The sequence below is a fragment of the Leguminivora glycinivorella genome, chromosome 27 (assembly GCF_023078275.1).
Source record: "Leguminivora glycinivorella isolate SPB_JAAS2020 chromosome 27, LegGlyc_1.1, whole genome shotgun sequence".
Lineage (NCBI taxonomy): Eukaryota > Metazoa > Arthropoda > Insecta > Lepidoptera > Tortricidae > Leguminivora > Leguminivora glycinivorella.
In genome coordinates, this window is record NC_062997.1 from 5,072,020 (window position 1) to 5,095,926 (window position 23,907).

Below are 23,907 nucleotides of genomic sequence, written 5' to 3' on the forward strand. Positions count from 1 at the left end.
ATCAGATTTATTAACCGACTTCTTTACGTTTTATTTCCTACCTCTTTACAATAAATATTTTACTATCAGTATATTTTTTGTTGTATTAATGTTAATGTTAGGTACTAAGTATAAATCGAATACTGTACTAGCCTTTTCCATAGGATTGTTGCAAATACGACGAAACCAAATTAAATTTTGGTTTTTACATAGATATTGTGTGACGTAAAATTGAAAATCCTCAGATGACGTTATCAGCGTTTCTTTACAAATTATCGTACATCATTTTATCGACATTTCCAATCACTAGTAATTGTCTTTGATCATATTTGACGTTTCGTTTGTTTACATGATAGGACAAGTAAAGATGAACCAACTGTAAATACCGCTCATGAATGTAGTACTTTTTCAGTGTGATATAACGAGTATTATAATGATTTCTCCCTTACTTGCTTTAACAGGACTATTGTGATCTAATAACAAACAATTTAGATGTACCTAAGTGACAGTGAGAAATCTCAACTTAACAATAACTCGAAATTGACCAGTTTTAGCGAAAAAAAAAACGGTTTTTTCCACGTACAGTCAGCAGCAGAAGTTCCGTAGCGGGCAAGGTGTTCAAAATGAACTTGACACGATCTTATTTTTAAGACAATAAGAGCGTGTTAGGATCATTGTGAACACCTTGCTCGTTACGGAACTTCTGCTGCTGACTGTATATATTACTACACGCAATAAATTCAAGATTTGGCTCTTTTCCTTGGTCAAATTAAGATCACTACATTATACATATAATATATAATCAACAGTTATTTTTCCTCAGTCACCCGTTGATTACGAATGCTGTAAAGTGTTCGAAACGTCGGTAAATTGTAAATTCATTATACGCGATATAATCCGTTTCCATAGTTTTATTTCATGAGTAACTATCGCGGTAACCGAAGACAATATTAATCAGCAGTTAGTTAAACTTACCTATACTTACTTCATAATATCAGTTGTAGTATTTTTCCAAGGCGTAAGGCCTCTGTGAACAAGTGTTTTTTTCCGATCAATATTAAGATGATACGGTAGGGGTCAATTCTCCATACAAACGCTCTCGACTATTTCCTCCCTGGTTTTTGAAGATAGAGCAATTATTTTTTCAACACAGATTGTTATTATTTTTATCTGTGTCGGACCGATTTGATTTTTTTGATATTCTGCTTTTTAAAGACTCTAGAGCCAATCAAAAATTTCCAAAAACGGCCTTTTTCATTGTGGCGCAAAAAAAGGTGTGATACTCAAGATTGGTAACAATTAACCAAAAAAGCTAAACGGTCCGACATAGATTATTTCATTGTTATTCAGATTCTCAAATTTCGTTCCGATTGATTAAGTTTTGAAGGAGGAAAGAGTCGAGAGCGGAACCTCGATTTTAAAGATTTTTTTGAAATATCTTTTGACTGAGTTGTTCTTAATGGACAATTTTCTATTTAACTAAAATTCCCAAGTTGAAAGGGGGGCTTCTTTCCATTTTAGCATTTTCACTACCGTTTCCTCTTAAGATACTTAAAAGTAGTAAATTTCTCAATTAGCGTCGAAAGTGAGTAGGAATTCCCTCAGTGACGCGGCTTCGGTCTCCATTTCTTGTAGACTACGCGGCGGCTTTGCCGGATGGGTTGATGAGAACCTGTGAAGAAATAGTACATTTCGTATTTTTCAAACATATGGTTCAAAAGTTAGAGGGGCGGGGGACACTTTTTTTTCCCTTTAGGAGCAATTATTTCCGAAAATATTAATACTATCAAAAAATAATTTAAGTAAACCCTTATTCATTTTTAAATACCTTCCAACAATATATCACACGTTGGGGTTAGAATGAAAAAAAATATCAGCTCCCACTTTACATGTAGGGGGGGTACCCTAATAAAACATTTTTTTCCATTGTTTATTTTTGCACTTTGTTGGCGTGATTGATATATACATATTGGTACCAAATTTCAGCTTTCTAGTGCTAACGGTTACTGAGATTATCCGCGGACGGACGGATGGACGGACAGACATGGCGAAACTATAAGGGTTCCTAGTTGACTACGGAACCCTAAAAACAGATAGATTATATTTATTTGTCCTACCCGAACATTTACATAAATTAATATCGGGTAGTTTTGTGGTGTTTACATCTCCGGAGACACTTTGCTGGGACGTCAGTCTTCCGTCTTTGTCTGTCTGTCTGTGGCATCGTAGCTCCCGAATGGATGAACCGATTAAGATTTCGTTTTGTTTTTTGTCCGAAAGCTGAGTTAGTCGGGAGTGTTCTTAGCCATGTTTCAAGAAAATCGGTCTACTATGTCGCGGTCGGGGTTTTTTTCAAAATTTTAATTTTGTAGTTAGGTTAGGCATTTTCGCTCCTGTAGCGTCTTAATAGTAACTGTGACAGACTTACTGGTCGTGTTTGGCGAGCTCCAGGTATATGAGATCGTTTTGTATGAAATCCCCCCTTTTCCGTGGCATTATGTGGCAGTGTAGGTGCTGAAAAAATGCAATTTATCAATAAAATAATGTTCATATATAATTAAACAAAGGCAGTGTATTTTTACAGCTATGTTTTATTATTTGAATATTTAATTTAGCCTGGCAGCTTGAACATGTCATGCACACTTAAAAGCCTTTGCTGCGGTGGCGTCGTTGATCGGGTCGCCACCTTCCCGAATAAAGGTTGAGGAAAGCGATGGCTGAGATACGCGTCATACTCGTGAACGGGTGCCGTCTGTGAAGACCGGTCTGTTTAAGCTTACTGGGGCTGTTATAACTTAGTAACTTTAATTCTAATTTTTATTAAATTAGGACACTTTGTTCGGTTGTCGTTTGTTTCCTTTCTTTTAGTGAATATTTTAAATACAGAGTGGGGCCTGTAACAAAGGCGAAGAATTGAACTGTAGGCTATTTTCCTTATACTGATCAACATTTGTTCAGTGACTTTTAAAAATTATGAAGTCTTTAAATTTTTAATTTTTCATACAAAATAAATATTAGCTTCAATGTACGCCATTATTGTTGTCATTGACGTTGTCTGTCACACTTTAGACTTAACAAAATTCGCAATAAGTACATTACCTCTTAGAAAAAACTTTCAAGGGTGATAAAAATCAAAATACATGTTATTTTCAAAAGTCGCCGAACAAATGTTGATCAGTATAAGGAGAATAGCCTAGAGTTCAATTCTTCGCCTTTGTTACAGGCCCCACTCTGTATATGATTTTGACTCATGGAGACCATATACATCTCTAAGGAGAATTAGATTAAGTAGATATACATTTAATCTTTAGTTGTGACATTTAGAGTCATTTGCACCTCTAAAGTAATTTTAGACTTTTTTTTTGTATTTGTACTTTTTATATTTAGTGTAGTTCTTGGTTGTAATTCGACATTTAGAGACCTTCTACATCTCTAATTAATTGTATAGAGTTAACTTTAGTTAGAACTTAGAATTAGTATATAATAGTATCAATTGTAATTTCAACTCAATTTTAAATATTTTCTAAATATGTACATGTGACGTGTAAAAGTGCCCCTGTGGCCTCACAGAGAACCTCCTATAGAGTGGCAGTCTTGTATATTTGGTTCGCGATACGAGTCACCAGTGTTTGGGGTGCGAGGAGCGGGCGGGGAATGTGTTAAGCGCGCTGTGATTGGCCGTTTCAAGGACGGCGGGCAGTCGCGCCAGATGAAAAGGGACAGAAGTATGACTGTCCCTCTACTGACGCGTAAGTGGCCAATGTAAGTTGACCTATGCCGGCTCTGAATAAATTATAAATATGACTTATTTGTGGAATGTAATGCCGTCTGTTTTTAAATTTGAGCTTCTTGTTACCTTTCCACACCATTTCACACTACAGGTGGACATCTTTAAGGCATCAAAATACCCTTTTCCAATTTTTTTGTGCGAAAAACACGCGCTGCTTTCGGGTCTGTTACTTGGTCGATACTGATCGGGCACGGCGAGCGCCCGCGCTTATATTAGTGCAAATACTAGGAAGGCTGGCGACCGCGAGTCGTCTTGTAATAGATGTCTATAGGGGTTGGTCTGTGCTGTGGCCTATTTGCTGAATATTTTTTTTTTTTAAGAAGGCACTGGTCAAAGAGGATCGAGTTTTTAACCCCCGACGCAAAAGCGAAGGGGTGTTATAAGTTTGACGTGTCTGTCTGTGTGTATGTCTGTCTGTCTGTCTGTCTGTTTGTCTGTCTGTGTGTGTGTCTGTCTGTGGCATCGTAGCTCTCGAACGGATGAACCGATTTTGATTTAGTTTTTTTTGTCTGAAAGCTGAGTTAGTCGGGAGTGTTCTTAGCCATGTTTCATGAAAATCGGTCCACTAGGTCGCGGTCGGGGGTTTTTTCAAAATTTTAATTTTATAGAGAGTTACTGTCAAAGTAAATTAAGTAAAATGTGTAATCACAGTGCATAGACTGCCATCTCTCGACACAGGCTTAAAACTTTTAAATTTCATTTTTGTCAATTTCGCCCATATTCTTAGCTTGCTATGTGTTAAATAAATAAAATAAATAAAATAAAATTTGTTTATTTCAGGCAGGGCCCATATAATATTAGTACTAACATATAACACTTAAGCTATATTAGTGACTTAAAATTAACATTACATATTTATTTAATTAAAATACAAATATTAATATTAGCGCCATCTAGCCGAAAATCAAACATCGAGAAATACCTTAACAGTTTGTCCCGCGTCCGGCCCGTCTTGTATCGTTACCGTACACGATTCTGTGTTGTGGACTTTCTCCATTAACTGAAAAAAATACGTTCTGTAATGTCGTGTGTCTGGCAGAATATTTTATTTCTTGTGTGACTATACAGTTTAAACTAAAAAAGTTATGAATAAGAGTATTTTATTGATATCTAATCCTTAAGAGTTTTGAAATTCACGGTTATTTTCATGAATCATGATGCATGCAACTGCGTAGAAATATCGGGAGCTCGACAAAAATCAAAATCGACCAAGAGCGTGTCGGGCCACGCTCAGTGTAGGGTTCCGTAGTTGTCCGTATTTTTCTCAAAAACTACTGAACGTATCAAGTTCAAACTAATTTTCCTAGAAAGTCTTTATAAAGTTCTACTTTTGTGATTGTTTTCATATTTTTTAAACATATGGTTCAAAAGTTAGAGGGGGGGACACACTTTTTTTTTCCTTTAGGAGCGATTATTTCCGAAAATATTAATATTATCAAAAAACGATTTTAGTAAACCCTTATTCATTTTTATTAAATAACTATCCAACAATATATCACACGTTGGGGTTGGAATGAAAAAAAATCAGTCCCCACTTTACATGTAAGGTGGGTACCCTAACAAAACATTTTTTTCCACTTTGTCGGCGTGATTGATATACATATTGGTACCAAATTTCAGCTTTCTAGTGCTAACGGTCACTGAGATTATCCGCGGACGGACGGACAGACAGACATGGCGAAACTATAAGGGTTCCTAGTTGACTACGGAACCCTAAAAAGGTAATCACGGTCTATATCCCGGTCAATATATATAAGTCTAAGATAATCCTTCATCGCATTTTGTTGGATGTTCTCTACGGGTCGAAATTCTCAATCGATTGTCGTGAAATTTCTTGAGCAGATTCAATATTTCTTTTTGTCAATCGATTTTTGGATTTTTTCAGAATACGGAAATTGCCATAAAGGACTTGTGCGCCAATAGCATATATGGCGCTTAAGATCATCGTGACTTGACCGTGATAATGACAGATTTAAGTGTTTTTTCGGGTTCCAAAGTCAACAATAGTTCGGTACCCTTATAGTTTCGCCATGTCTGTCTGTCTCAGTGACCGTTAGCATTAGAAAGCTGAAATTTGGTACCAATATGTATATCAATCACGCCGACAAAGTGGTAAAATAAGTGTCCCCCCCCCCTCTAACTTTTGAACCATAAGTTTAAATAATATGAAAAAAATCAAACAAGTAGAACTTTATAAAGACTTTCTAGGAAAATTATTTTGATCTTGATAGGTTGAGCAGTTTTTGAAAAAAATACGGGAAACTACGGAACCCTACACTGACCGTGGCCCGACACGCTCTTGGCCGGTTTTTAGGGTTCCGTAGTCAACTAGGAACCCTTATAGTTTCGCCATGTCTGTCTGTCCGTCCGTCCGCGGATAATCTCAGTAACCGTTAGCACTAGAAGGCTGAAATTTGGTACCAATATCAATCACGCCGACAAAGTGGTAAAATAAAAAGTGGAAAAAAATGTTTTGTTAGGGTACCCCCCCTACATGTAAAGTGGGGACAGATTTTTTTTTCATTCCAACCCCAACGTGTGATATATTGTTGGATAGGTATTTAAAAATAAATAAGGGTTTACTAAAATCGTTTTTAAGAGTTCCGTAGTCAACTAGGAACCCTTATAGTTTCGCCATGTCTGTCTGTCCGTCCGTCCGTCCGTCCGTCCGTCCGCGGATAATCTCAGTAACCGTTAGCACTAGAAAGCTGAAATTTAGTACCAATATGTATATCAATCACGCCGACAAAGTGCAAAAATAAAAAATGGAAAAAAATGTTTTATTAGGGTACCTCCCCTACATGTAAAGTGGGGGCTGATTTTTTTTTCATTCCAACCCCAACGTGGGATATATTGTTGGATAGGTATTCAAAAATGAATAAGGGTTTACTAAGATCGTTTTTAGGGTTCCGTAGTCAACTAGGAACCCTTATAGTTTCGCCATGTCTGTCTGTCTGTCCGTCCGTCCGTCCGTCCGCGGATAATCTCAGTAACCGTTAGCACTAGAAAGCTAAAATTTGGTACCAATATGTATATCAATCACGCCAACAAAGTGCAAAAATAAAAAATAGAGAAAAATGTTTTATTAGGGTACCTCCCCTACATGTAAAGTGGGGGCTGATTTTTTTTTTCATTCCAACCCCAACGTGTGATATATTGTTGGATAGGTATTTAAAAATTAAGACGGGTTTACTAAGATCGTTTTTTGATAGTATTAATATTTTCGGAAATAATCGCTCCTAAAGGAAAAAAAGTGCGTCCCCCCCCCCCTCTAACTTTTGAACCATATGTTTAAAAAATATGAAAAAAATCACAAAAGTAGAACTATATAAAAACTTTCTAGGAAAATTGTTTTGAACTTGATAGGTTCAGTAGTTTTTGAGAAAAATACGGAATACTACGGAACCCTACACTGAGCGTGGCCCGACACGCTCTTGGCCGGTTTTTTGATAATATTAATATTTTCGGAAATAATCGCTCCTAAAGGAAAAAAAAAAGTGCGTCCCCCCCCCCTCTAACTTTTGAACCATATGTTTAAAAAATATGAAAAAAATTGCAAAAGTAGAACTTTATAAAGACTTTCTAGGAAAATTGTTTTGAACTTGATAGGTTCCGTAGTTTTGGAGAAAAATACGGAAAACTACGGAACCCTACACTGAGCCTGGCCCAACACGCTCTTGGCCGGTTTTTTCACTTTTGTATTTCCTAAGCACATCGCAAAGGTTTACAGCTCACAGAGCCTAGTTTCATAGCTTTTATTGAGATTTACTGGTACCTAAGTGGCTACTGGTAAGTGCGGAGTGGATGTAGATGTGGTGACAAAGATTGAGATGGGTATGTTAAGGTGGTTCTGGCATGTAGAGAGGATGGATGAGAGGAGAGTAACGAAGAAAGTATATGAAAAAAGAGTGGAAGGGTCAGTTGGAAGTGGAAGACCTAGGCGAACTTTTCTTGTTCAAATCGGGGAAATATTGCAAAAAGGCCAGGTCAGAAGTACTCGAAACCGACGAGCGTGTATGAGAAACGTTATGAAAGTGTGTGAAGCGAAAGTGATTTGTCAGGATCGTAGTAAATGGAAATCCGTGATCTCTGCCTACCCCTATGGGAAACAGGCGTGATTGTATGTATGTATGTTACTGGTACCTTTTGCACTCTTCGTATGGTGCTGTAGAAATCTTGAGCCTCCTCATCTGTGAGGTCTTCCTGGCGCTCAGCACACCGCTTCGGCGCCACCAGTACGTGCCCCGGCGTCACACATCTGAGAAAACAAATCCATACTTATCCATACTAATACTTTTTTTTTTTTAGTATGGATAGGTAGACTTTTGACCACGACCTGATGGTAAGTGATGATGCGGTCTACGGTGGAGCACGCTTACCTATGAGATACCTATTTACTCTCGCTTTAAATAGACCTGGGTTGTACTCGTGCGGAAACACAGACTCAGGCAGGGCATTCCACTCCTTGGCGGTTCGCAAAAGAAATGTGGAAGCGAAACGCTTAGTGCGTATTTTTGGAATACTGACCATGAAGCGATGCCGCATTGCCGATTGTCTAGTGGTCCTATGGTGAAATGGGGACGGAGGAACAAGGTTGTACAGTTCCTCAGCGCACTCTCCGAAATGTAATAATAATTGATAATTGATAAGACTATTGCACTGCAATAGTCTTTGCACCTGGCGGGGACCATCTTCGGGTGTATCACATTGTCCGCTCGTTGATGGTATCCGCCACGAGTATCCCTTGCCTTTAGATTAAAATGTCTTAAAGGGCCTCTGTGCTGTTGGCTTCGGCCCCACGCATGCCTCCCAAAGGTCCGGGACCCCATGGTCCCGAGATATGGAAAATACAAACAAATAATAATAATTTATGTCATAAAGATAACATTGACCTCATTATCCATACTAATAGTATAAATGGGAAAGTGTGTGTCTGTTTGTCCGTCTTTCACAGCAAAACGGAGCGACGAATTGACGTAATTTTTTAGGTGCAGATAGTTGAAGGGATGGAGAGTGACATAGGCTACCTTTTGTCTCTTTTTAACCCCCCATTTTCCTAAAACTGGGGGGTGGAAGTTTGTATGGAGCATTCAGAAATTTCCGAATTTAACGCGAGCGAAGCCGCGGGCAAAAGCTAGTCCATACTAATATTATAAATGGGAAAGTGTGTGTGTATGTTTGTTTGTCGGCCTTTCATGGCAAAACGGAGCGACAAATTGACATGATTTTTTAAGTGGAGATAGATGAAAATTAACTAGAGATAACTTACCTCAGATTAACGAAAGCGTAACTCAACTCGCTGGTATAATAATAAATAATAAATAAATATTGGGAACACCTTACACAGATCAACTTAGCCCCAAACTAAGCAAAGCTTGTACTATGGGTGCTAAGCGACGATATACATACTTAAATAGATAAATACATACCAGGGTGTCCATGCACTACTAAACCCAAAAAAAATTCCCTGACTTTTCCCTGACTTTGCATGACCATTAATAAAATTTCCCTGACCAAATTTTCATTCAACTATTACCACTTTAGCTTAGAGTTGCAAAAAAACGGTTTTTTTCTGTCTTGAAAAAAATAAACCTGAAAAAAATAAGTTTTTACAAAAAGGAAAAACGGAATCCTTATAGGATCACTTGTGCGTCTGTCTGTCCGTCTGTCACAGATGTTTTTTTCTGGAAAATGTTTGTTTTTTAAAGTATGAAATAATAAAATTAGCAAGGCAGTTCATACTTTTATACCTACGGTTTTATAAATCTAACATTAACGAAATCTGTAGTTGGTAGTTATTGCCATTTACTTTTGGTTATAGTTTGAGGTTCTGAGCCCTTGGGTAATCTACACTAGAAAAAAACATCGCGAGCGCAGCGAGCGCGAAAATTTTTCCACTTTTATACGTCCCTAGGGCTGATAGTAGTTATTATGTACATAACATAGGAAACAAAATGGAGTACCTAGTCTATCAGAGCAGAGTAGTTATGAGCAAGTTGCGGAAACTTTCCAAAAAATCTTAAATTTCATGAAACTATCACGAAAAATAAAGGGAATTGAAGTGAATGAAATGGAAAAGACTGAACGCGAGTGAAGCGAGCGCGAAATTTTTTCTTTGTTGTCAGCGTCGGGATGCCCATTTAGGTGTTTTGCCACTACATGCCTTTAGGTTTCCAAGTATTTTGAAGTTCTCTCATCGTCACGCTTATTATCCTCCTATGCTCCTTTGACTCATACAAAATTGTGCCTCTATGATGCCTCTATGTGACGTTATGCGCCATTGGCTTTATGAGGAACTCCGCTTTGGATTGTCGGATAGATACTTAGAATTTTGACAGCGACGTAACTTTGTCTTTGTCGTTTTCACATCGCCATAGCAAAAGCAAATTATGAATGTTGTATATGGTGACATTGTGGTGCAGCTTTCCATTTAATCTGAATCACAATAACTGAATTTATTCCCGACCTCCTTCGCCATTTTGGAATATGTGGGTAGGGCACGCAATGTAAAAAAAAATCTGGATTTTTCCACATTTACGATTTTGGGCCAGATAAATTAAGGTCAGCTAGAGCATGAAGATATCCCTGACATCTCTCATTAGCAATCACTGGGATGGAGGCCAGGTACTATACTTGTAATGAAAAGTCTAAAGTGACAATTTTAAGTTGCCTTAAAATCACTACTGGGAATCGATCTTTGCTGTCATGGATGTGGTCAACCCAAGAAATCATATTATTTTTTAAATACTTTTTGATTTTTTTTCTTGGTGCCAAGTTTTTCCCTGACCCCCAAATCATTTCCCTGACTTTCCCTGACTTTCCATGACCACTATGAGCTTCCCTGACTTTTCCCTGACTTTCCCTGACTTTCCAGAAAGTGGACACCCTGCATACTTATTTACATAGAAAACATCCATGACTGAGGAACAAATATCTGTGCTCATCACACAAATAAATACCCTTCCCGGGATTCGAACCCAGGACCGCAGCTTAGCAGGCAGGGTCACTACCGACTGAGCCAGACCGGTCGTCGGTATAGAAGACAAAGAGTTCTGTTTGTGTTAGAGATAACTTACCTCAGATTAACAAAAGCGTAACTCAACTAGCTGGTATAGAAGACGCAAGTCTCGGGTACGCTCACGTGGCCGAGTTGTCTCGAGGGTCCCGCGGGCAAGGGGCTCGACCAAAACTTATCAGTGAAGTCGCGAATTCTGTACACTTTTCATTTTCCTAAATCGAACTTTTGTATCAAGGTGCATTTCAGAATGCAACGTACTCATACTCATTTATTTATAATATTGTTACATATTACACGTCACAATTGATTTAGGTACATAATTATTATATAGTATATTAAAATTAACATTATTATATTAGTATTCGTAGTTTGATATTTCGCATCGTTCCCATTTATAATACTAGCGTTACATTAGACAGTGACAGCAAGAGTTTGTGTTAGAGATAACTTACCTCAGATTGACGAAAGCGTAACTCAACTCGCTGGTATAGAAGACGCATGTCTCGGGTACTCTCACGTGGCCGAGTTGTCTCGAGGGTCCCGCGGGCAGGGGGCTCGACTAGCAGTTATCAGTGAGGTCGCGAATTCTGTACACTTTTCATTTTCCTAAATCGAACTTTTGTATCAAGGTGCATATCAGAATGCAACGTATAATAGGCTACTTGACCCCTTTTCAAAGTATGTCTTATATTATTAATTACTGTCTAATTAAACGAAAAAAAATTTACCATATTTTATTACGACTTAAAAACGTGCAAAAAAATTATTTAAAGTTTACTTTTACGTGATCAGGCAAAAACAACATCAGCCATATTAATCTATAGAATATCTATGACATGACGTCAGTATATTTAGAAAAAATATATGACACTGTCACAGCTGAGCAACGACTATGAATTTTAATACAATAGAGGTTGCTTCTACGGAGATTAGATTAGTACCTCTAATTACCATAGTTGATTTGAATTATGTGACGTCACTCCAATGGCCAACACCGTTTTCGGATCCATAATTTAAAAAAAACATACACACATCTTTAATTAAAAATACGCAGTCATCACGCACTTTTAATCCCCGCAAGCTATAAATATTGATTTCTCAAGTCAAATACTACAGAAAACAATAACTTGATATGCTAAATTCGATACGAGTCTAGTAGCCTATACTAGCGTTACATTAGACAGTGACAGCAAGAGCTTGTGTTAGAGATAACTTACCTCAGATTAACGAAAGCGTAACTCAACTCGCTGGTATAGAAGACGCAAGTCTCGGGTACTCTCACGTGGCAGAGTCGTCTCGAGGGTCCCGCGGGCAAGGGGCTCGACCAAAAGTTATCAGTGAGGTCGCGAATTCTGTACACTTTTCATTTTCCTAAATCGAACTTTTGTATCAAGGTGCATTTCAGAATACTAGCGTTACATTAGACATTGACAGCAAAAGTTTGTGTTAGAGATAACTTACCTCAGATTGACGAAAGCGTAACTCAACTCGCTGGTATAGAAGACGCATGTCTCGGGTACTCTCACGTGGCCGAGTTGTCTCGAGGGTCCCGCGAGCAGGGGGCTCGACCAAAAGTTATCAGTGAGGTCGCGAATTCTGTACACTTTTCATTTTCCTAAATCGAACTTTTGTATCAAGGTGCATTTCAGAATGCAACGTATAATACTAGCGTTACATTAGACAGTGACAGCAAGAGTTTGTGTTAGAGATAACTTACCTCAGATTAACGAAAGCGTAACTCAACTCGCTGGTATAGAAGACAAGAGTTTGTGTTAGAGATAACTTACCTCAGATTAACGAAAGCGTAACTCAACTCGCTGGTATAGAAGACAAGAGTTTGTGTTAGAGATAACTTACCTCAGATTAACGAAAGCGTAACTCAACTCGCTGGTATAGAAGACAAGAGTTTGTGTTAGAGATAACTTACCTCAGATTAACGAAAGCGTAACTCAACTCGCTGGTATAGAAGACGCATGTCTCGGGTACGCTCACGTGACCGAATTGTCTCGAGGGGCCCGCGGGCGGGGGGGTGCGCGGCGCGGGGGAGGGGGAGGGGGGCTGGAGGCCGGCAGTGCGGAGGCTCAGTGCGTAGAGGGAGTATACGTCTTTTCTGGAAAGAAAATGCTGATGAATAATAGGCGAGACGACTAATTAAATAATATTTTAGTATTTTTTCTACTTGTCTACTGTAATCTGTCAATTAGGACACCACAGACTAAACTATAAGTGCTAACTTTTCAGTGTTGGATACTCTATAGCAGTTCCGACTCAATTATTAATAATCTCATTATAGTTGACTTTAGTTAATTGTAATAATTTCAAAAATAGAACTTCATACAATTTCTATACTAATTTGCGATACCTGGCGAATTTGTCTGCATCTGAAACACATTTTTTTATCTATCGCGTTATCGACCAATCACAGACGGTTATTACAAACAATTGGTTGCCAAGTACACAGATTGCCCGAGTCCCACAGTAAGCTCAAGATAGCTCGTGACGCGGGTACGCAGACAACGATATAATATACAAATACATAGAAAACATCCATGACTCAAGAACAAATCATATTCATCACACAAATAAATACCCTCACCGGGATTCGAACCCGGGACCGCGGCGTAGCAGGGTCACTAGGGCAGACCAGTCGTCAACTTCTTGCCCCGCACAGCTAAACTGTGAATGAATTGTCGCCTGCGATATTTCCGGACCGACACGACCTTCAAATCTTCAAGAAAAGAGCGTACACCCATCTTAAAGGCCGGCAACGCACCTCCAACACCTCTGGTGTTTCGGGTGTCCATGGGCGGAGGTGATCGCTTACCACCAGGCGACCTGTCTGCTCGTTTGCCTCCTAACCCATAAAAAAAAACTTACCTTCTATGGCTAAACACTGGCATATTTCCCCGTACATCGTCCAACGCGTCCAGATCTATCTCCGCCACTTGGAACCCCGTGTCCTCCCCACAATCAGCCAGCACCCGTCCCCAAGGGTCTACGCAGAGCGCATGACCGTAGCTCCGTCGCTTGGTATTATGTGCACCCACTTGCGCGGCGGCTATTACGTAGCATTGATTCTCTATCGCTCGAGCTCTAAAAATAAAGTAGCATATAAATTAATAACACATAAATAACTACGTATAAGATAACCCACAAAATTTAAATTTAAAAAAAAAGCGGCCACGAGCGTGTCGGGCCACGCTCAGTGTAGGGTTCCGTAGTTTTCCGTATTTTTCTCAAGAACTACTAAACCTATCAAGTTCAAAACAATTTTCCTAGAAAGTCTTTATAAAGTTCAACTATTGTGATTTTTTTCATATTTTTTAACCCCCGAAGCAAAAACGACGGGGTGTTATAAGTTTGACGTGTCTATCTGTCTGTCTGTCTGTCTGTTTGTCTGTCTGTTTGTGTGTGTGTCTGTCTGTGGCATCGTAGCTCCCAAACGGTTGAAGCGATTTAGATTTAGTTGTTTTTGTCTGAAAGCTGAGTTAGTCGGGAGTGTTCTTAGCCATGGTTCATGAAAATCGGTCCACTATGTGACGGTCGGGGGTTTTTTCAAAATTTTAATTTTGTGATATTGTCTTCGGTTACCGCGATAGTTACTCATGAAATTTGATTTTGTGGTTAGGTTATAGAACCTTCTTTACCTTAAGAGTGTGTGCCAGTGAGCTTCTCCAGTAGCTTGTGTGAAGGCAGACGGGAATGTTAGGAGCTGCGCTCGTAGTACTGTCAGCGCTGTGCTTAGCTCGGGAAAACGCATGTCGTAGCATATAGCCATGCCTGTCAAGTCAAACATATTATTATTACCAAAGAGGATCAAGTATTATAGAGAGTTACTGTTAGCTACCATCATAAACCTTAAAACTACTTATTTGTGTACGTTACTGCAACGACATAAGGTTTACCATAATGTCACTGTAAAACACTTTAAAGCTTTGTCACAGCAAACTTCAAATTGGACAGATAATCTCAGTAAGCAAATTTAAACCCAATATTTAAAATAACAAGGTTGTAATTAGGTACGAGTTCAATTTGTTATAACTTATGACTTATTAGAGGTAAACATTAAAATTAAACTGACAAACAACGTCAAACTCGTAGCGGAAAAAATAGTCGTCCAAGTAACCAGCCAGTATGAATACCCCTAAATACTGAAAAAGGTATACAACCTCTAGCAATGCGATATGCACACTGTTGTATTACGAATTTGTAGAATGGGCACGTCAAAAATAACTAATAATACAAATTAAAAAAAAAAAATTACCCCCATCAAGATATAGCTCAATCGATTCTACTCTCGATTCTGAACAAACGGTTTTCAGGTTTTGAGTGTAAAGTGAAACACGGTGTCAGCAATTCCCGGCAACTTTGTACATAGCCACGTCAGCAAATTTTAATTGATCCTATTTTGTTACCAACATTTAGTAATATAAGTCGACTTTCGTAAGATATATACGGTTTAATTGTTATAATTAGGAAAATACAGATACTAGATAACCTTAATGACGAAATAAAACTTAATAAAATCTCAATTCATCAACCAAATCTTGGTAACAAAATAGGAATTAATAAAAACAAATTTAACTTTTTCCTTAATTTTTGTACAAACTTTTCGAGAACTGCTGATGTACTCCGTAATTGTCATGTACTCGTATATCAGTACTTAATATCTGTTTGAATGTTTGTTATGTAATTTACAATATATATGATGTGGATGTACTTTTATAATAAAAAAAAATACTAACATACTAACAAGGCCAGTTGAATAAAAGCTTGTAAAATAATTTATATATATGAGTACCTATGTATTATATAACCTATCGTTATTTATGTAAAAATAGTATGTAATCGTATGTACGTTAATATATTATATGTCTAAGCTTTTGATTGATATTTCAAAATTGGTCTCTTAATGCACCGCCTACAATCTTCTCTGCTTTGCCCAAAGGTTGACTGGTAGAGAATGCCTCATGGCATTAAGTTCACCTTTTGTACATTAAGTTGTTCTTTTGTGCAATAAAGTTTAAATAAATAAATAAATAAATAAAAATCATACCTATGCTCCCGACAGGTGTCTCCACAGGCGCCACAATATGCTGCCCCGGGCTGCAGAAGTCGCTTTCCTTCAGCCGCACATTCCTCTCCGGGATCTCAACATCGAAGAGATGCAGTTTCCTGTACTGCTGAACTATATCACCGGTGTTGTTTATTATTATGTGTGTGTTGTATATCTTTGTTGGGTCTTCTTTGTTCTGAAATTAATGTTTGTAATTATATTTGTATTATTGACGACTGGTCTGGCGCAGTCGGCAGTGACCCTGCCTGCTACGCCGCGGTCCCGGGTTCGAATCCCGGTAAGGGCATTTATTTGTGTGATGAGCACAGATATTTGTTCCTGAGTCATGAATGTTTTCTATGTATTGTATATAAGTATTTATATATTATATATATCGTTGCTGAGTACCCACAACACAAGCCTTCTTGAGCTTACCGTGGGCCTCAGTCAATCTGTGTAAGAATGTCCTATAATATTTATTTATTTATTTTATAAAAACTTCTAAAATATACTGAAAAGGCTGAAAAACCGGCAAATAAATAAGTTTTTAACCCCCGACGTAAAAACGACGGGGTGTTATAAGTTTGACGTGTCTGTCCGTGTGTATATCTATCTGTCTGTCTGTTTGTCTGTCTGTCTGTGGCATCGTAGCTCTCGAACGGATGAACCGATTTTGATTTAGTTTTTTTTGTCTGCGAAGCTGAGTTAGTCGGGAGTGTTCTTAGCCATGTTTCATGAAAATCGGTCCACTATGTCGCGGTCGGGGGTTTTTTCAAAATTTTAATTTTGTGGTTTTACACTCTTTTAATGCGAGTTTCGCTTTTTGGCTCAAGCTTTTATCACCAAGTGTACTTTTCTTTCAACAGTCATCTACTGCTCTCCGAGACGTTTCTAAAAACCCCTTACTCGATGGGGTTACGACGTTTCATGACAGAGTTCCTATGACCACCTTTCTGCTCCATCATCAGATCAGCTCCATGATACCATAATATTGCATTGTCACGTGATTTATATATGTGTGCAAAATTTCAGCTCAATCGGAAACCGGGAAGTGGGTCAAATTTAGCTTCTACGTTTTGACGCACACTAAGGCAAGTTGAATAAAAGCTTGCAAAAAAGTGAAGATTTGACTACCCCATAGAACATTTGATTTCCCGCTTTGTACTCTAGTTGTACTGACAAGTTGGATGTGTCTCAGTATACCTGTTCATGCAGCCCTCCCATAGACAACCACACATTGTGTTTGACGGCTAGCTGTCGACGGTGCTGCCACCTACAATAGTCTCTGTTTCAGTATACCTGTTCATGCAGCCCTCCCATAGACAACCACACATTGTGATTGACGGCTAGCTGTCTGTATCTGTCGACAGTGCTGCCACCTACAATAGTCTCTGTTTCAGTATACCTGTTCAATTGTTCATGCAGCCCTCCCATAGACAACCACACATTGTGATTGACGGCTAGCTGTCTGTATCTGTCGACAGTGCTGCCACCTACAATAGTCTCTGTTTCAGTATACCTGTTCATGCAGCCCTCCCATAGACAACCAGACATTGTGTTTGACGGCTAGCTGTCTGTATCTGTCGACAGTGCTGCCACCTACAATAGTCTCTGTTTCAGTATACCTGTTCATGCAGCCCTCCCATAGACAACCACACATTGTGTTTGACGGCTAGCTGTCTGTATCTGTCGACAGTGCTGCCACCTACAATAGTCTCTGTTTCAGTATACCTGTTCATGCAGTCCTCCCATAGACAACCACACATTGTGTTTGACGGCTAGCTGTCTGTAGCTGTCGACAGTGCTGCCACCTACAATAGGCTCGGCGGACTTTAACGTGTCTTGCTTGTTGTCACAAATGTAATCGCAGGCTTCTGGGAAGAATATCATCTGAAATATTATTGTATATTAAGAGTCGCACTGGGACTTGAACAGCTTCATGAACTCTGCCTACCCCTCATGAGAATAAAGGCGTGTGTATATGTGTCGTGTCTATAATAAGATTAATAAGGCTATATTTAGTTAGATCTCCAGCATTAAGTCCGCCTTTTGTAACTGTATATTGTTTACTGTGCAATAAATATAGATACTAAAATTTCATACATTTCACAATAGAGAAAATGTAATTTAGAAAAATAAAAATAATTGTATATTGTGCAACAAGGGAGGTAAGGGGTATTTTGTCAACGAGTGTTAATAACTCGCGACAGCCGCAGACTGGAGAGAGTTATAGACACGAGTTTACAAAATCCTTACCTCCTGAGTTACACACAATATTTTTCATCACATTTGAGAAGAGAACACAGAGGAAAAAACCGGCCAAGAGAGTGTCGGGCCACGCTCAGTGTAGGGTTCCGTAGTTTTCCGTATTTTTCTCAAAAACTACTGAACCTATCAAGTTCAAAACAATTTTCCTAGAAAGTCTTTATAAAGTTCTACTTTTGTAATTTTTTTCATATTTTTAAACATATGGTTCAAAAGTTAGAGGGGGGGGAGGCACTTTTTTTTCCTTTAGGAGCGATTATTTCCGAAAATATTAATATTATCAAAAAACGATCTTAGTAAACCCTTATTCATTTTTAAATACCTATCCAACAATATATCACACGTTGGGGTTAGAATGAAAAAAAATATCAGCCCCCACTTTACATGTAGGGGGGGTGCCCTAATAAAACATTTCTTTCCCCTTTTTATTTTTGCACTTTGTTGGCGTGATTGATATACATATTGGTACCAAATTTCAGCTTTCTAGTGCTTACGGTTACTGAGATTATCCGCGGACGGACGGACGGACGGACGGACAGACAGACATGGCGAAACTATAAGGGTTCCTAGTTGACTACGGAACCCTAAAAATCATAAGGCAAAACCTTCAATGAATGGCGGTGTTGTACTGCCCGTTGCTATGGCAACGCGGTCAAGCGCAAATCGATATTATGGCCGTCACAATTTCCTGCCAAATTGCAAATTATACCGATTTATCTACGTGAAATTTACAAAATAAATGTAAAACACACTGAAATAATTGTAAAACATATATATAATTGTATGAACATTTTTTTATAGCTTAATAGTATTAATAATTTAATAGTATTAAGCTATAAAAAAATATTATACGGTATGAAGTGCATTTTATTTTATGTTTTACAAGTATTTCAGTGTGTTTTACATTTATTTTGTAAATTTCACGTAGATAATAATAGTCAAATTTTAGCTGTGCAAAAAAAATCTTTGGCTGATTGAAACATCCTTTGCCTGAAGTATTGTACGGAATTGTATTAATTTTTAAAACATAATCCATTACTCCCTTGGGAATAAAATAGTACATTATTCTTCAGTACACGTAGACGCAATGAGACCTTTAAAAAGCAAATGTGATTAAAAATGTATTAAATATATTGTTCACCTTAACATTTTCCTTGGAAGCATCGCTGACTAGTTTACTGACACACTTCAAGTTGGCAGCCTTATCGGCCACGGATGTCATCTGACACACGGCTACCCTGTGCTTGGACATGGCGTCACTGAACTGTCTTATAAGCCGATGTGTACACTGTTTCAGTAGTAGGAATATCTGAAAATATCATGATTATGAAATGAAATGAAATGATATCTTTTATTTCAGACAGATGTCCATATTTAGGTACACAAAATGTTAGTAAAACAATAACACAATAAAAATAAAATTAAAGAACAATAAAATAAAACATCTTACGCTAGAGTTAGTAGAACACATAATGCTCGTTAGATCTCACATGCATTGAGATCCAATGAGTAATAAGAGGGCCATCAACCCTTTCTGCAATCACCCTCAGGAGAGTGTTGGTGCTGTCCCTGACGCGCTGCCACAATGACGCCACCCTCTTACGCAACACTGCGTGGAAGCCATCCGTGCTCCACTCGGCGAACATTCCCGACGCGCTGCAGCGCCAGGGCAGCCCCAACAATCCCCTGAAGGCATTGTTATATTGAACACGCAGAGCACTAAAAGTTCTTTTGGTATAGTTGCTCCACAGGTTGCACGTGTACAGGTTTTGACAGTAAGTTTTAAACAGTGTTAACTTCACCTCTCGGGAACAGCGCGCAAACCTGCGTGACAACATATTACCTCTAACTGATAGTGCTCTGCGTTCTCTTTCTATGTCCTCATCATCTCTGAGAGTATCAGTGATCCAATGGCCCAAATATTTGAATTTTGTCACAGCCTGAAGAGGAGATCCGTCTAGACTAATATATGGTATAGGATACGTTTTAGTACCAGACTTAAAGACTAAGATCTCACTCTTTTTGACATTATATTTGAGCCCATGGGCCACAGCATACTTCTCACAAATAGCCAGCATTATTTTTAATGCATTTATTGAGGGGCTCAGCAGCACCATATCGTCGGCATAGCTGATGTTGTTGACAAAACAGCCGTCCACCGAACAACCCACGCCAGCACTGCTGAGCTCCTCAATCAACCCATTTACATATATATTAAAAAGTGTGGGTGACGTTAATCCCCCTGTCGGACTCCACACTCCATTTTATAGGGGTCTGAGTACTGTCCAGCCCATCTAACGCTATTTGTTTGATGATCGTACCAATACTCAAACATGTTAGTTAACTCAACTGGTAAACTAGTCTCGTTGCGTAACTTATGCCACAATAACTTGTAAGACACAAGGTCAAATGCCTTCGACAAGTCCAAAAAACAAGCAAAAACTGGCGTATTTCTCTTTGTGTAATATTGAACAGTATGCTTAAGACACAGGACAGCCGATTCAGTTGACAATCCGGGTCGAAATCCGAACTGGGCGTCATGCAAGTTGATATGCTTATTCAGATGCGTGTTAAGCACACTGTCCAATACTTTAGCCATTATAGTTGCCAAAGAGATTGGTCTGTAGTTGGACCTGTCGGAGGCATCACCAGTCTTATTTTTTACAATCGGCACCACTATGGTTTTCATTAGGTCTTCAGGCAGGTAGTTATGACGAATACATAATGTGTATAACATTGCAAGGACCCTCGGAAGATGAGCGCCCGCATGTTGCAGATGCTCAATGCTGAGACCATCGTGTCCGGGTGATTTACCTCTCGTCATCTGGCGTACGACCTTCGCTATTTCCTCTGATGTGACTTTAATCGAGGCATTATTCACACAAGTCCCATCACCAAGCACCGGCGGACGCTCATCCACCTTCAAAGGTTCCACCTTGAAATGATCCTTAAAGAGGTTTGCAATGTCAATTGGCTCACTGACATTATCAACACTTACCGGAAGGCTCACTTTAGGGTTCAGCCTATTTGTCGATTTCCAGAATTGTACAAAGTTCTTAGAATGATGATGAGAGGCAATATTATCCATTATAATCTGGTCTTTCTCATTTTGACAGAACTTAAGTTTGGCTTTGAAACGTTTCCTAGTGCAGCACATCTCCTCATACAATTGGCCTGATCTTGGTTTACCAGACATGCACCATTCCTGAAAACATATCCTCGCCCTTTGGTGAGCCTCCCTGACGTGTTTATTCCAGCCTGCAACATGACCTGCTCGGTGGTGCTTTTTATGATAACTAGCAATTGACGCCTCTTTAAGTATCACTGTAATAGACTCATACATGTTATCTATGATTACCTTATGATCAGAGTTAAAACAAACATTATCACAACATTGTTCTAGTTCTCCAGGAAAATCAACATCTTTTAATTTACTATTACACATATTTCGATAAGCGTTTATCTGGGACAGCTCCCTTTCACCCCATATTATACCCCTACAAATATCACTTCCCATGTCTGTGGTTTGAATATTATTTTTCGCTATATTTTTATTTAAATAACATACTATTTCCAAAGGGAAGTGGTCGGACCAAAACACGTCGTAGTGTATATTGACTTCAGCAACTGTTAATCTAGCCGCTTCTGTAGTTACACAGTGGTCAAGCCATCGGGCACAACCGTGGCTATCGCTGACATAAGTATAAGAGTCCGCTGGTAAGAGTTCAGAGTCCACTATGCATAGTTGTTGTTCACTACAAAAATTAACCAGTTCACTGTAGAAAGGCATGCCTGGGTGTGCTTTGACAGAGTATATTATACCTAATATACTCTGTCAAACAAGAGTCAGTAAATACAGAAAACTATATGCATCCTTTTCTTTATGGTGCTAGAGAAAAGGATACATAGTTTTCTTTGTTCTTATTTACTGACAGACTTGTTTGACCAGGGTTCGAGGATATATATCAATGGATATATATCAAGATATATATATTGGATATATCCAGCGAGGATCGGATATATATCAATATCCGATATTTATAATTTTTTTATAAAAATTTCAATATAAAAATGGTTTAAAAAAATGTAACATTGTTAAAAATATAGTTTTTTTGTGTTTGTTACTGTTTTTCTACTAAATTTTATGTTTTTTATTACATTTTTCCTTATCTAAAGTAGTATTCATAAATAATGCAACAAAAAAATAAAATGCCTTCCATACAAAATGGATATATATCATAAATATCCGATATTATGATATTTATTATAAATATCGGATATTTTCGAACCCTGTGTTTGACAGAGTATAGATATTTTTTGGCACGAACAAGTTGTTAGTGCTTGACGAAATAAAAATATCGACAATCCTTTTATCGATAATAGCCTTACATAAGGTTATTGATTACCCCTAATAATAATCTCTAAAATCTTGAATAATCATGTAAGAATTATGTAAACCATTAAAATGTGGTTTGTTTTATTATTATTGTCCATTTATTTTCAAGCATGTGACATGCCTGTGAAGCGAAACATTCTACCTTCCCCCCTCTCGTGACTTCCATCGATGGTGTATTCGCACCACAAATGAACTCCTTCGTCAAACATTTAGTCGTCTTTGAGTCGTCGGCAAACCGAACCCTCCTTAGAACTTGTACATTCCTTTTTGCTGTGTACTTACCACAGCAAAAGGGAGTGTACAAGTTTCTAATAGGGTGGCAACGCGCTTGTGACACTGTTTGAGTTGCAGGCGTCCATAGGTTACGACGACCGCTTTACATCAGGCGGGCCGTATGCTTGTTTGCCACCGACATAGTATTAAAAAAAAAATTTAGGCGAAGCGATTCTCGGTTGGCTTAGAACAAGGATATGCACTGCTGTAATTCGAGCCACCAGCATGTGCATACGAGGCACACGTCACAAATTTAAACCTGCAGCGAAACTGTTGGGTTTTGATAACGGAGCAGCCATTCCCAACTTCTTCAACTAATGAATGCGAAGATGTGAATTATTTGTTTTGTTTTTGTTATCTGTTTACTCTGTTATCACTAGTTTTTTTTTTTTTTAATACTACGTCGGTGGCAAACAAGCATACGGCCCGCCTGATGTAGTTTTTATAAATATAAATAAAGTATATATAGAAGTATATCTAACTCGATCGCTACTCAATGTCTAAGGGGTCCTTACGCTTTATTTATCTTTATTGCACTTGAAGCCTGTGAACTCTTCAGACATGGAAAACCACAACTAAGTGACTATTGTACTGAGGAAATAACCATGAAAATTTACAAGAATTGAATTTATTTTTATTCACTTTGATACACAGATACAAATTACTACCAAGGCGTTTACGACACAGGATTACTTTTAACTACTTGCTATCTAAGCATCATATATTATCTGTATATCATTTAAGTATTTTCTTTATCGAACGTTTTAGATGCAAAGGTTATCAATTTTCGTCATAACCTACAATACCGGTAGACAATTCAATAAATTGTATTCTTACCTTCATCCTATAAAGTTCAATATAAACTAAACATTTAAACTAATTAAAAATTATTAATAAGTCTAGTTTAAACCTTACAAAATCCTAGAATATTTTGTTTATTTTTGTACTGACTGTCTTATCAAGATTCTTGGTCTTATCTTACTTTTGACTTTGACATTGACAGTAAGAGAAGAACAGACGTACATTCCGAAACCAAAATAAGCAATATTATACAACCGGTACTAGATCACCTCACCGCACCATGGTGCAGTTCGATAGTTTCTAAACACTTTTATGAATCGGTGCGATCA

General features: G+C 38.3%; 1 protein-coding gene across 2 annotated transcripts; it reads right to left on the reverse strand.

The window, feature by feature from the left end:
- Nucleotides 1–1,390: 1,390 nt before the first annotated feature.
- On the reverse strand, nt 1,391–23,726 carry LOC125240265 (nitrilase and fragile histidine triad fusion protein NitFhit). Of its 2 annotated transcripts, XM_048148121.1 has the most exons (11): nt 23,615–23,726; nt 19,250–19,417; nt 17,575–17,733; nt 15,844–16,039; nt 14,435–14,567; nt 13,665–13,880; nt 12,715–12,897; nt 7,913–8,027; nt 4,692–4,769; nt 2,408–2,493; nt 1,391–1,651 (listed from the first exon to the last, which is right to left on the reverse strand). In XM_048148121.1, the coding sequence occupies exons 1-11, from the start codon at nt 23,618–23,620 to the stop codon at nt 1,549–1,551; spliced, it is 1,443 nt and encodes a 480-aa protein (XP_048004078.1). In that variant the 5' UTR covers nt 23,621–23,726; the 3' UTR covers nt 1,391–1,548. The 2 variants fall into 2 exon arrangements, with proteins under 2 accessions (XP_048004078.1, XP_048004079.1); XM_048148122.1 differs by lacking the exons at nt 19,250–19,417; nt 23,615–23,726 and adding an exon at nt 17,363–17,548 and having other exon boundaries at nt 17,655–17,720.
- Nucleotides 23,727–23,907: the final 181 nt, after the last annotated feature.

Coding starts and splice junctions, on each gene's coding strand:
- LOC125240265 (XM_048148121.1), bottom strand. Junction 17,734..19,249: donor CTTCCAAGGAAAATGTTAAG/GTGAACAATATA, acceptor ATAATATTTCAG/ATGATATTCTTCCCAGAAGC. Junction 1,652..2,407: donor GAGCTCGCCAAACACGACCA/GTAAGTCTGTCA, acceptor ATTTCTTCACAG/GTTCTCATCAACCCATCCGG.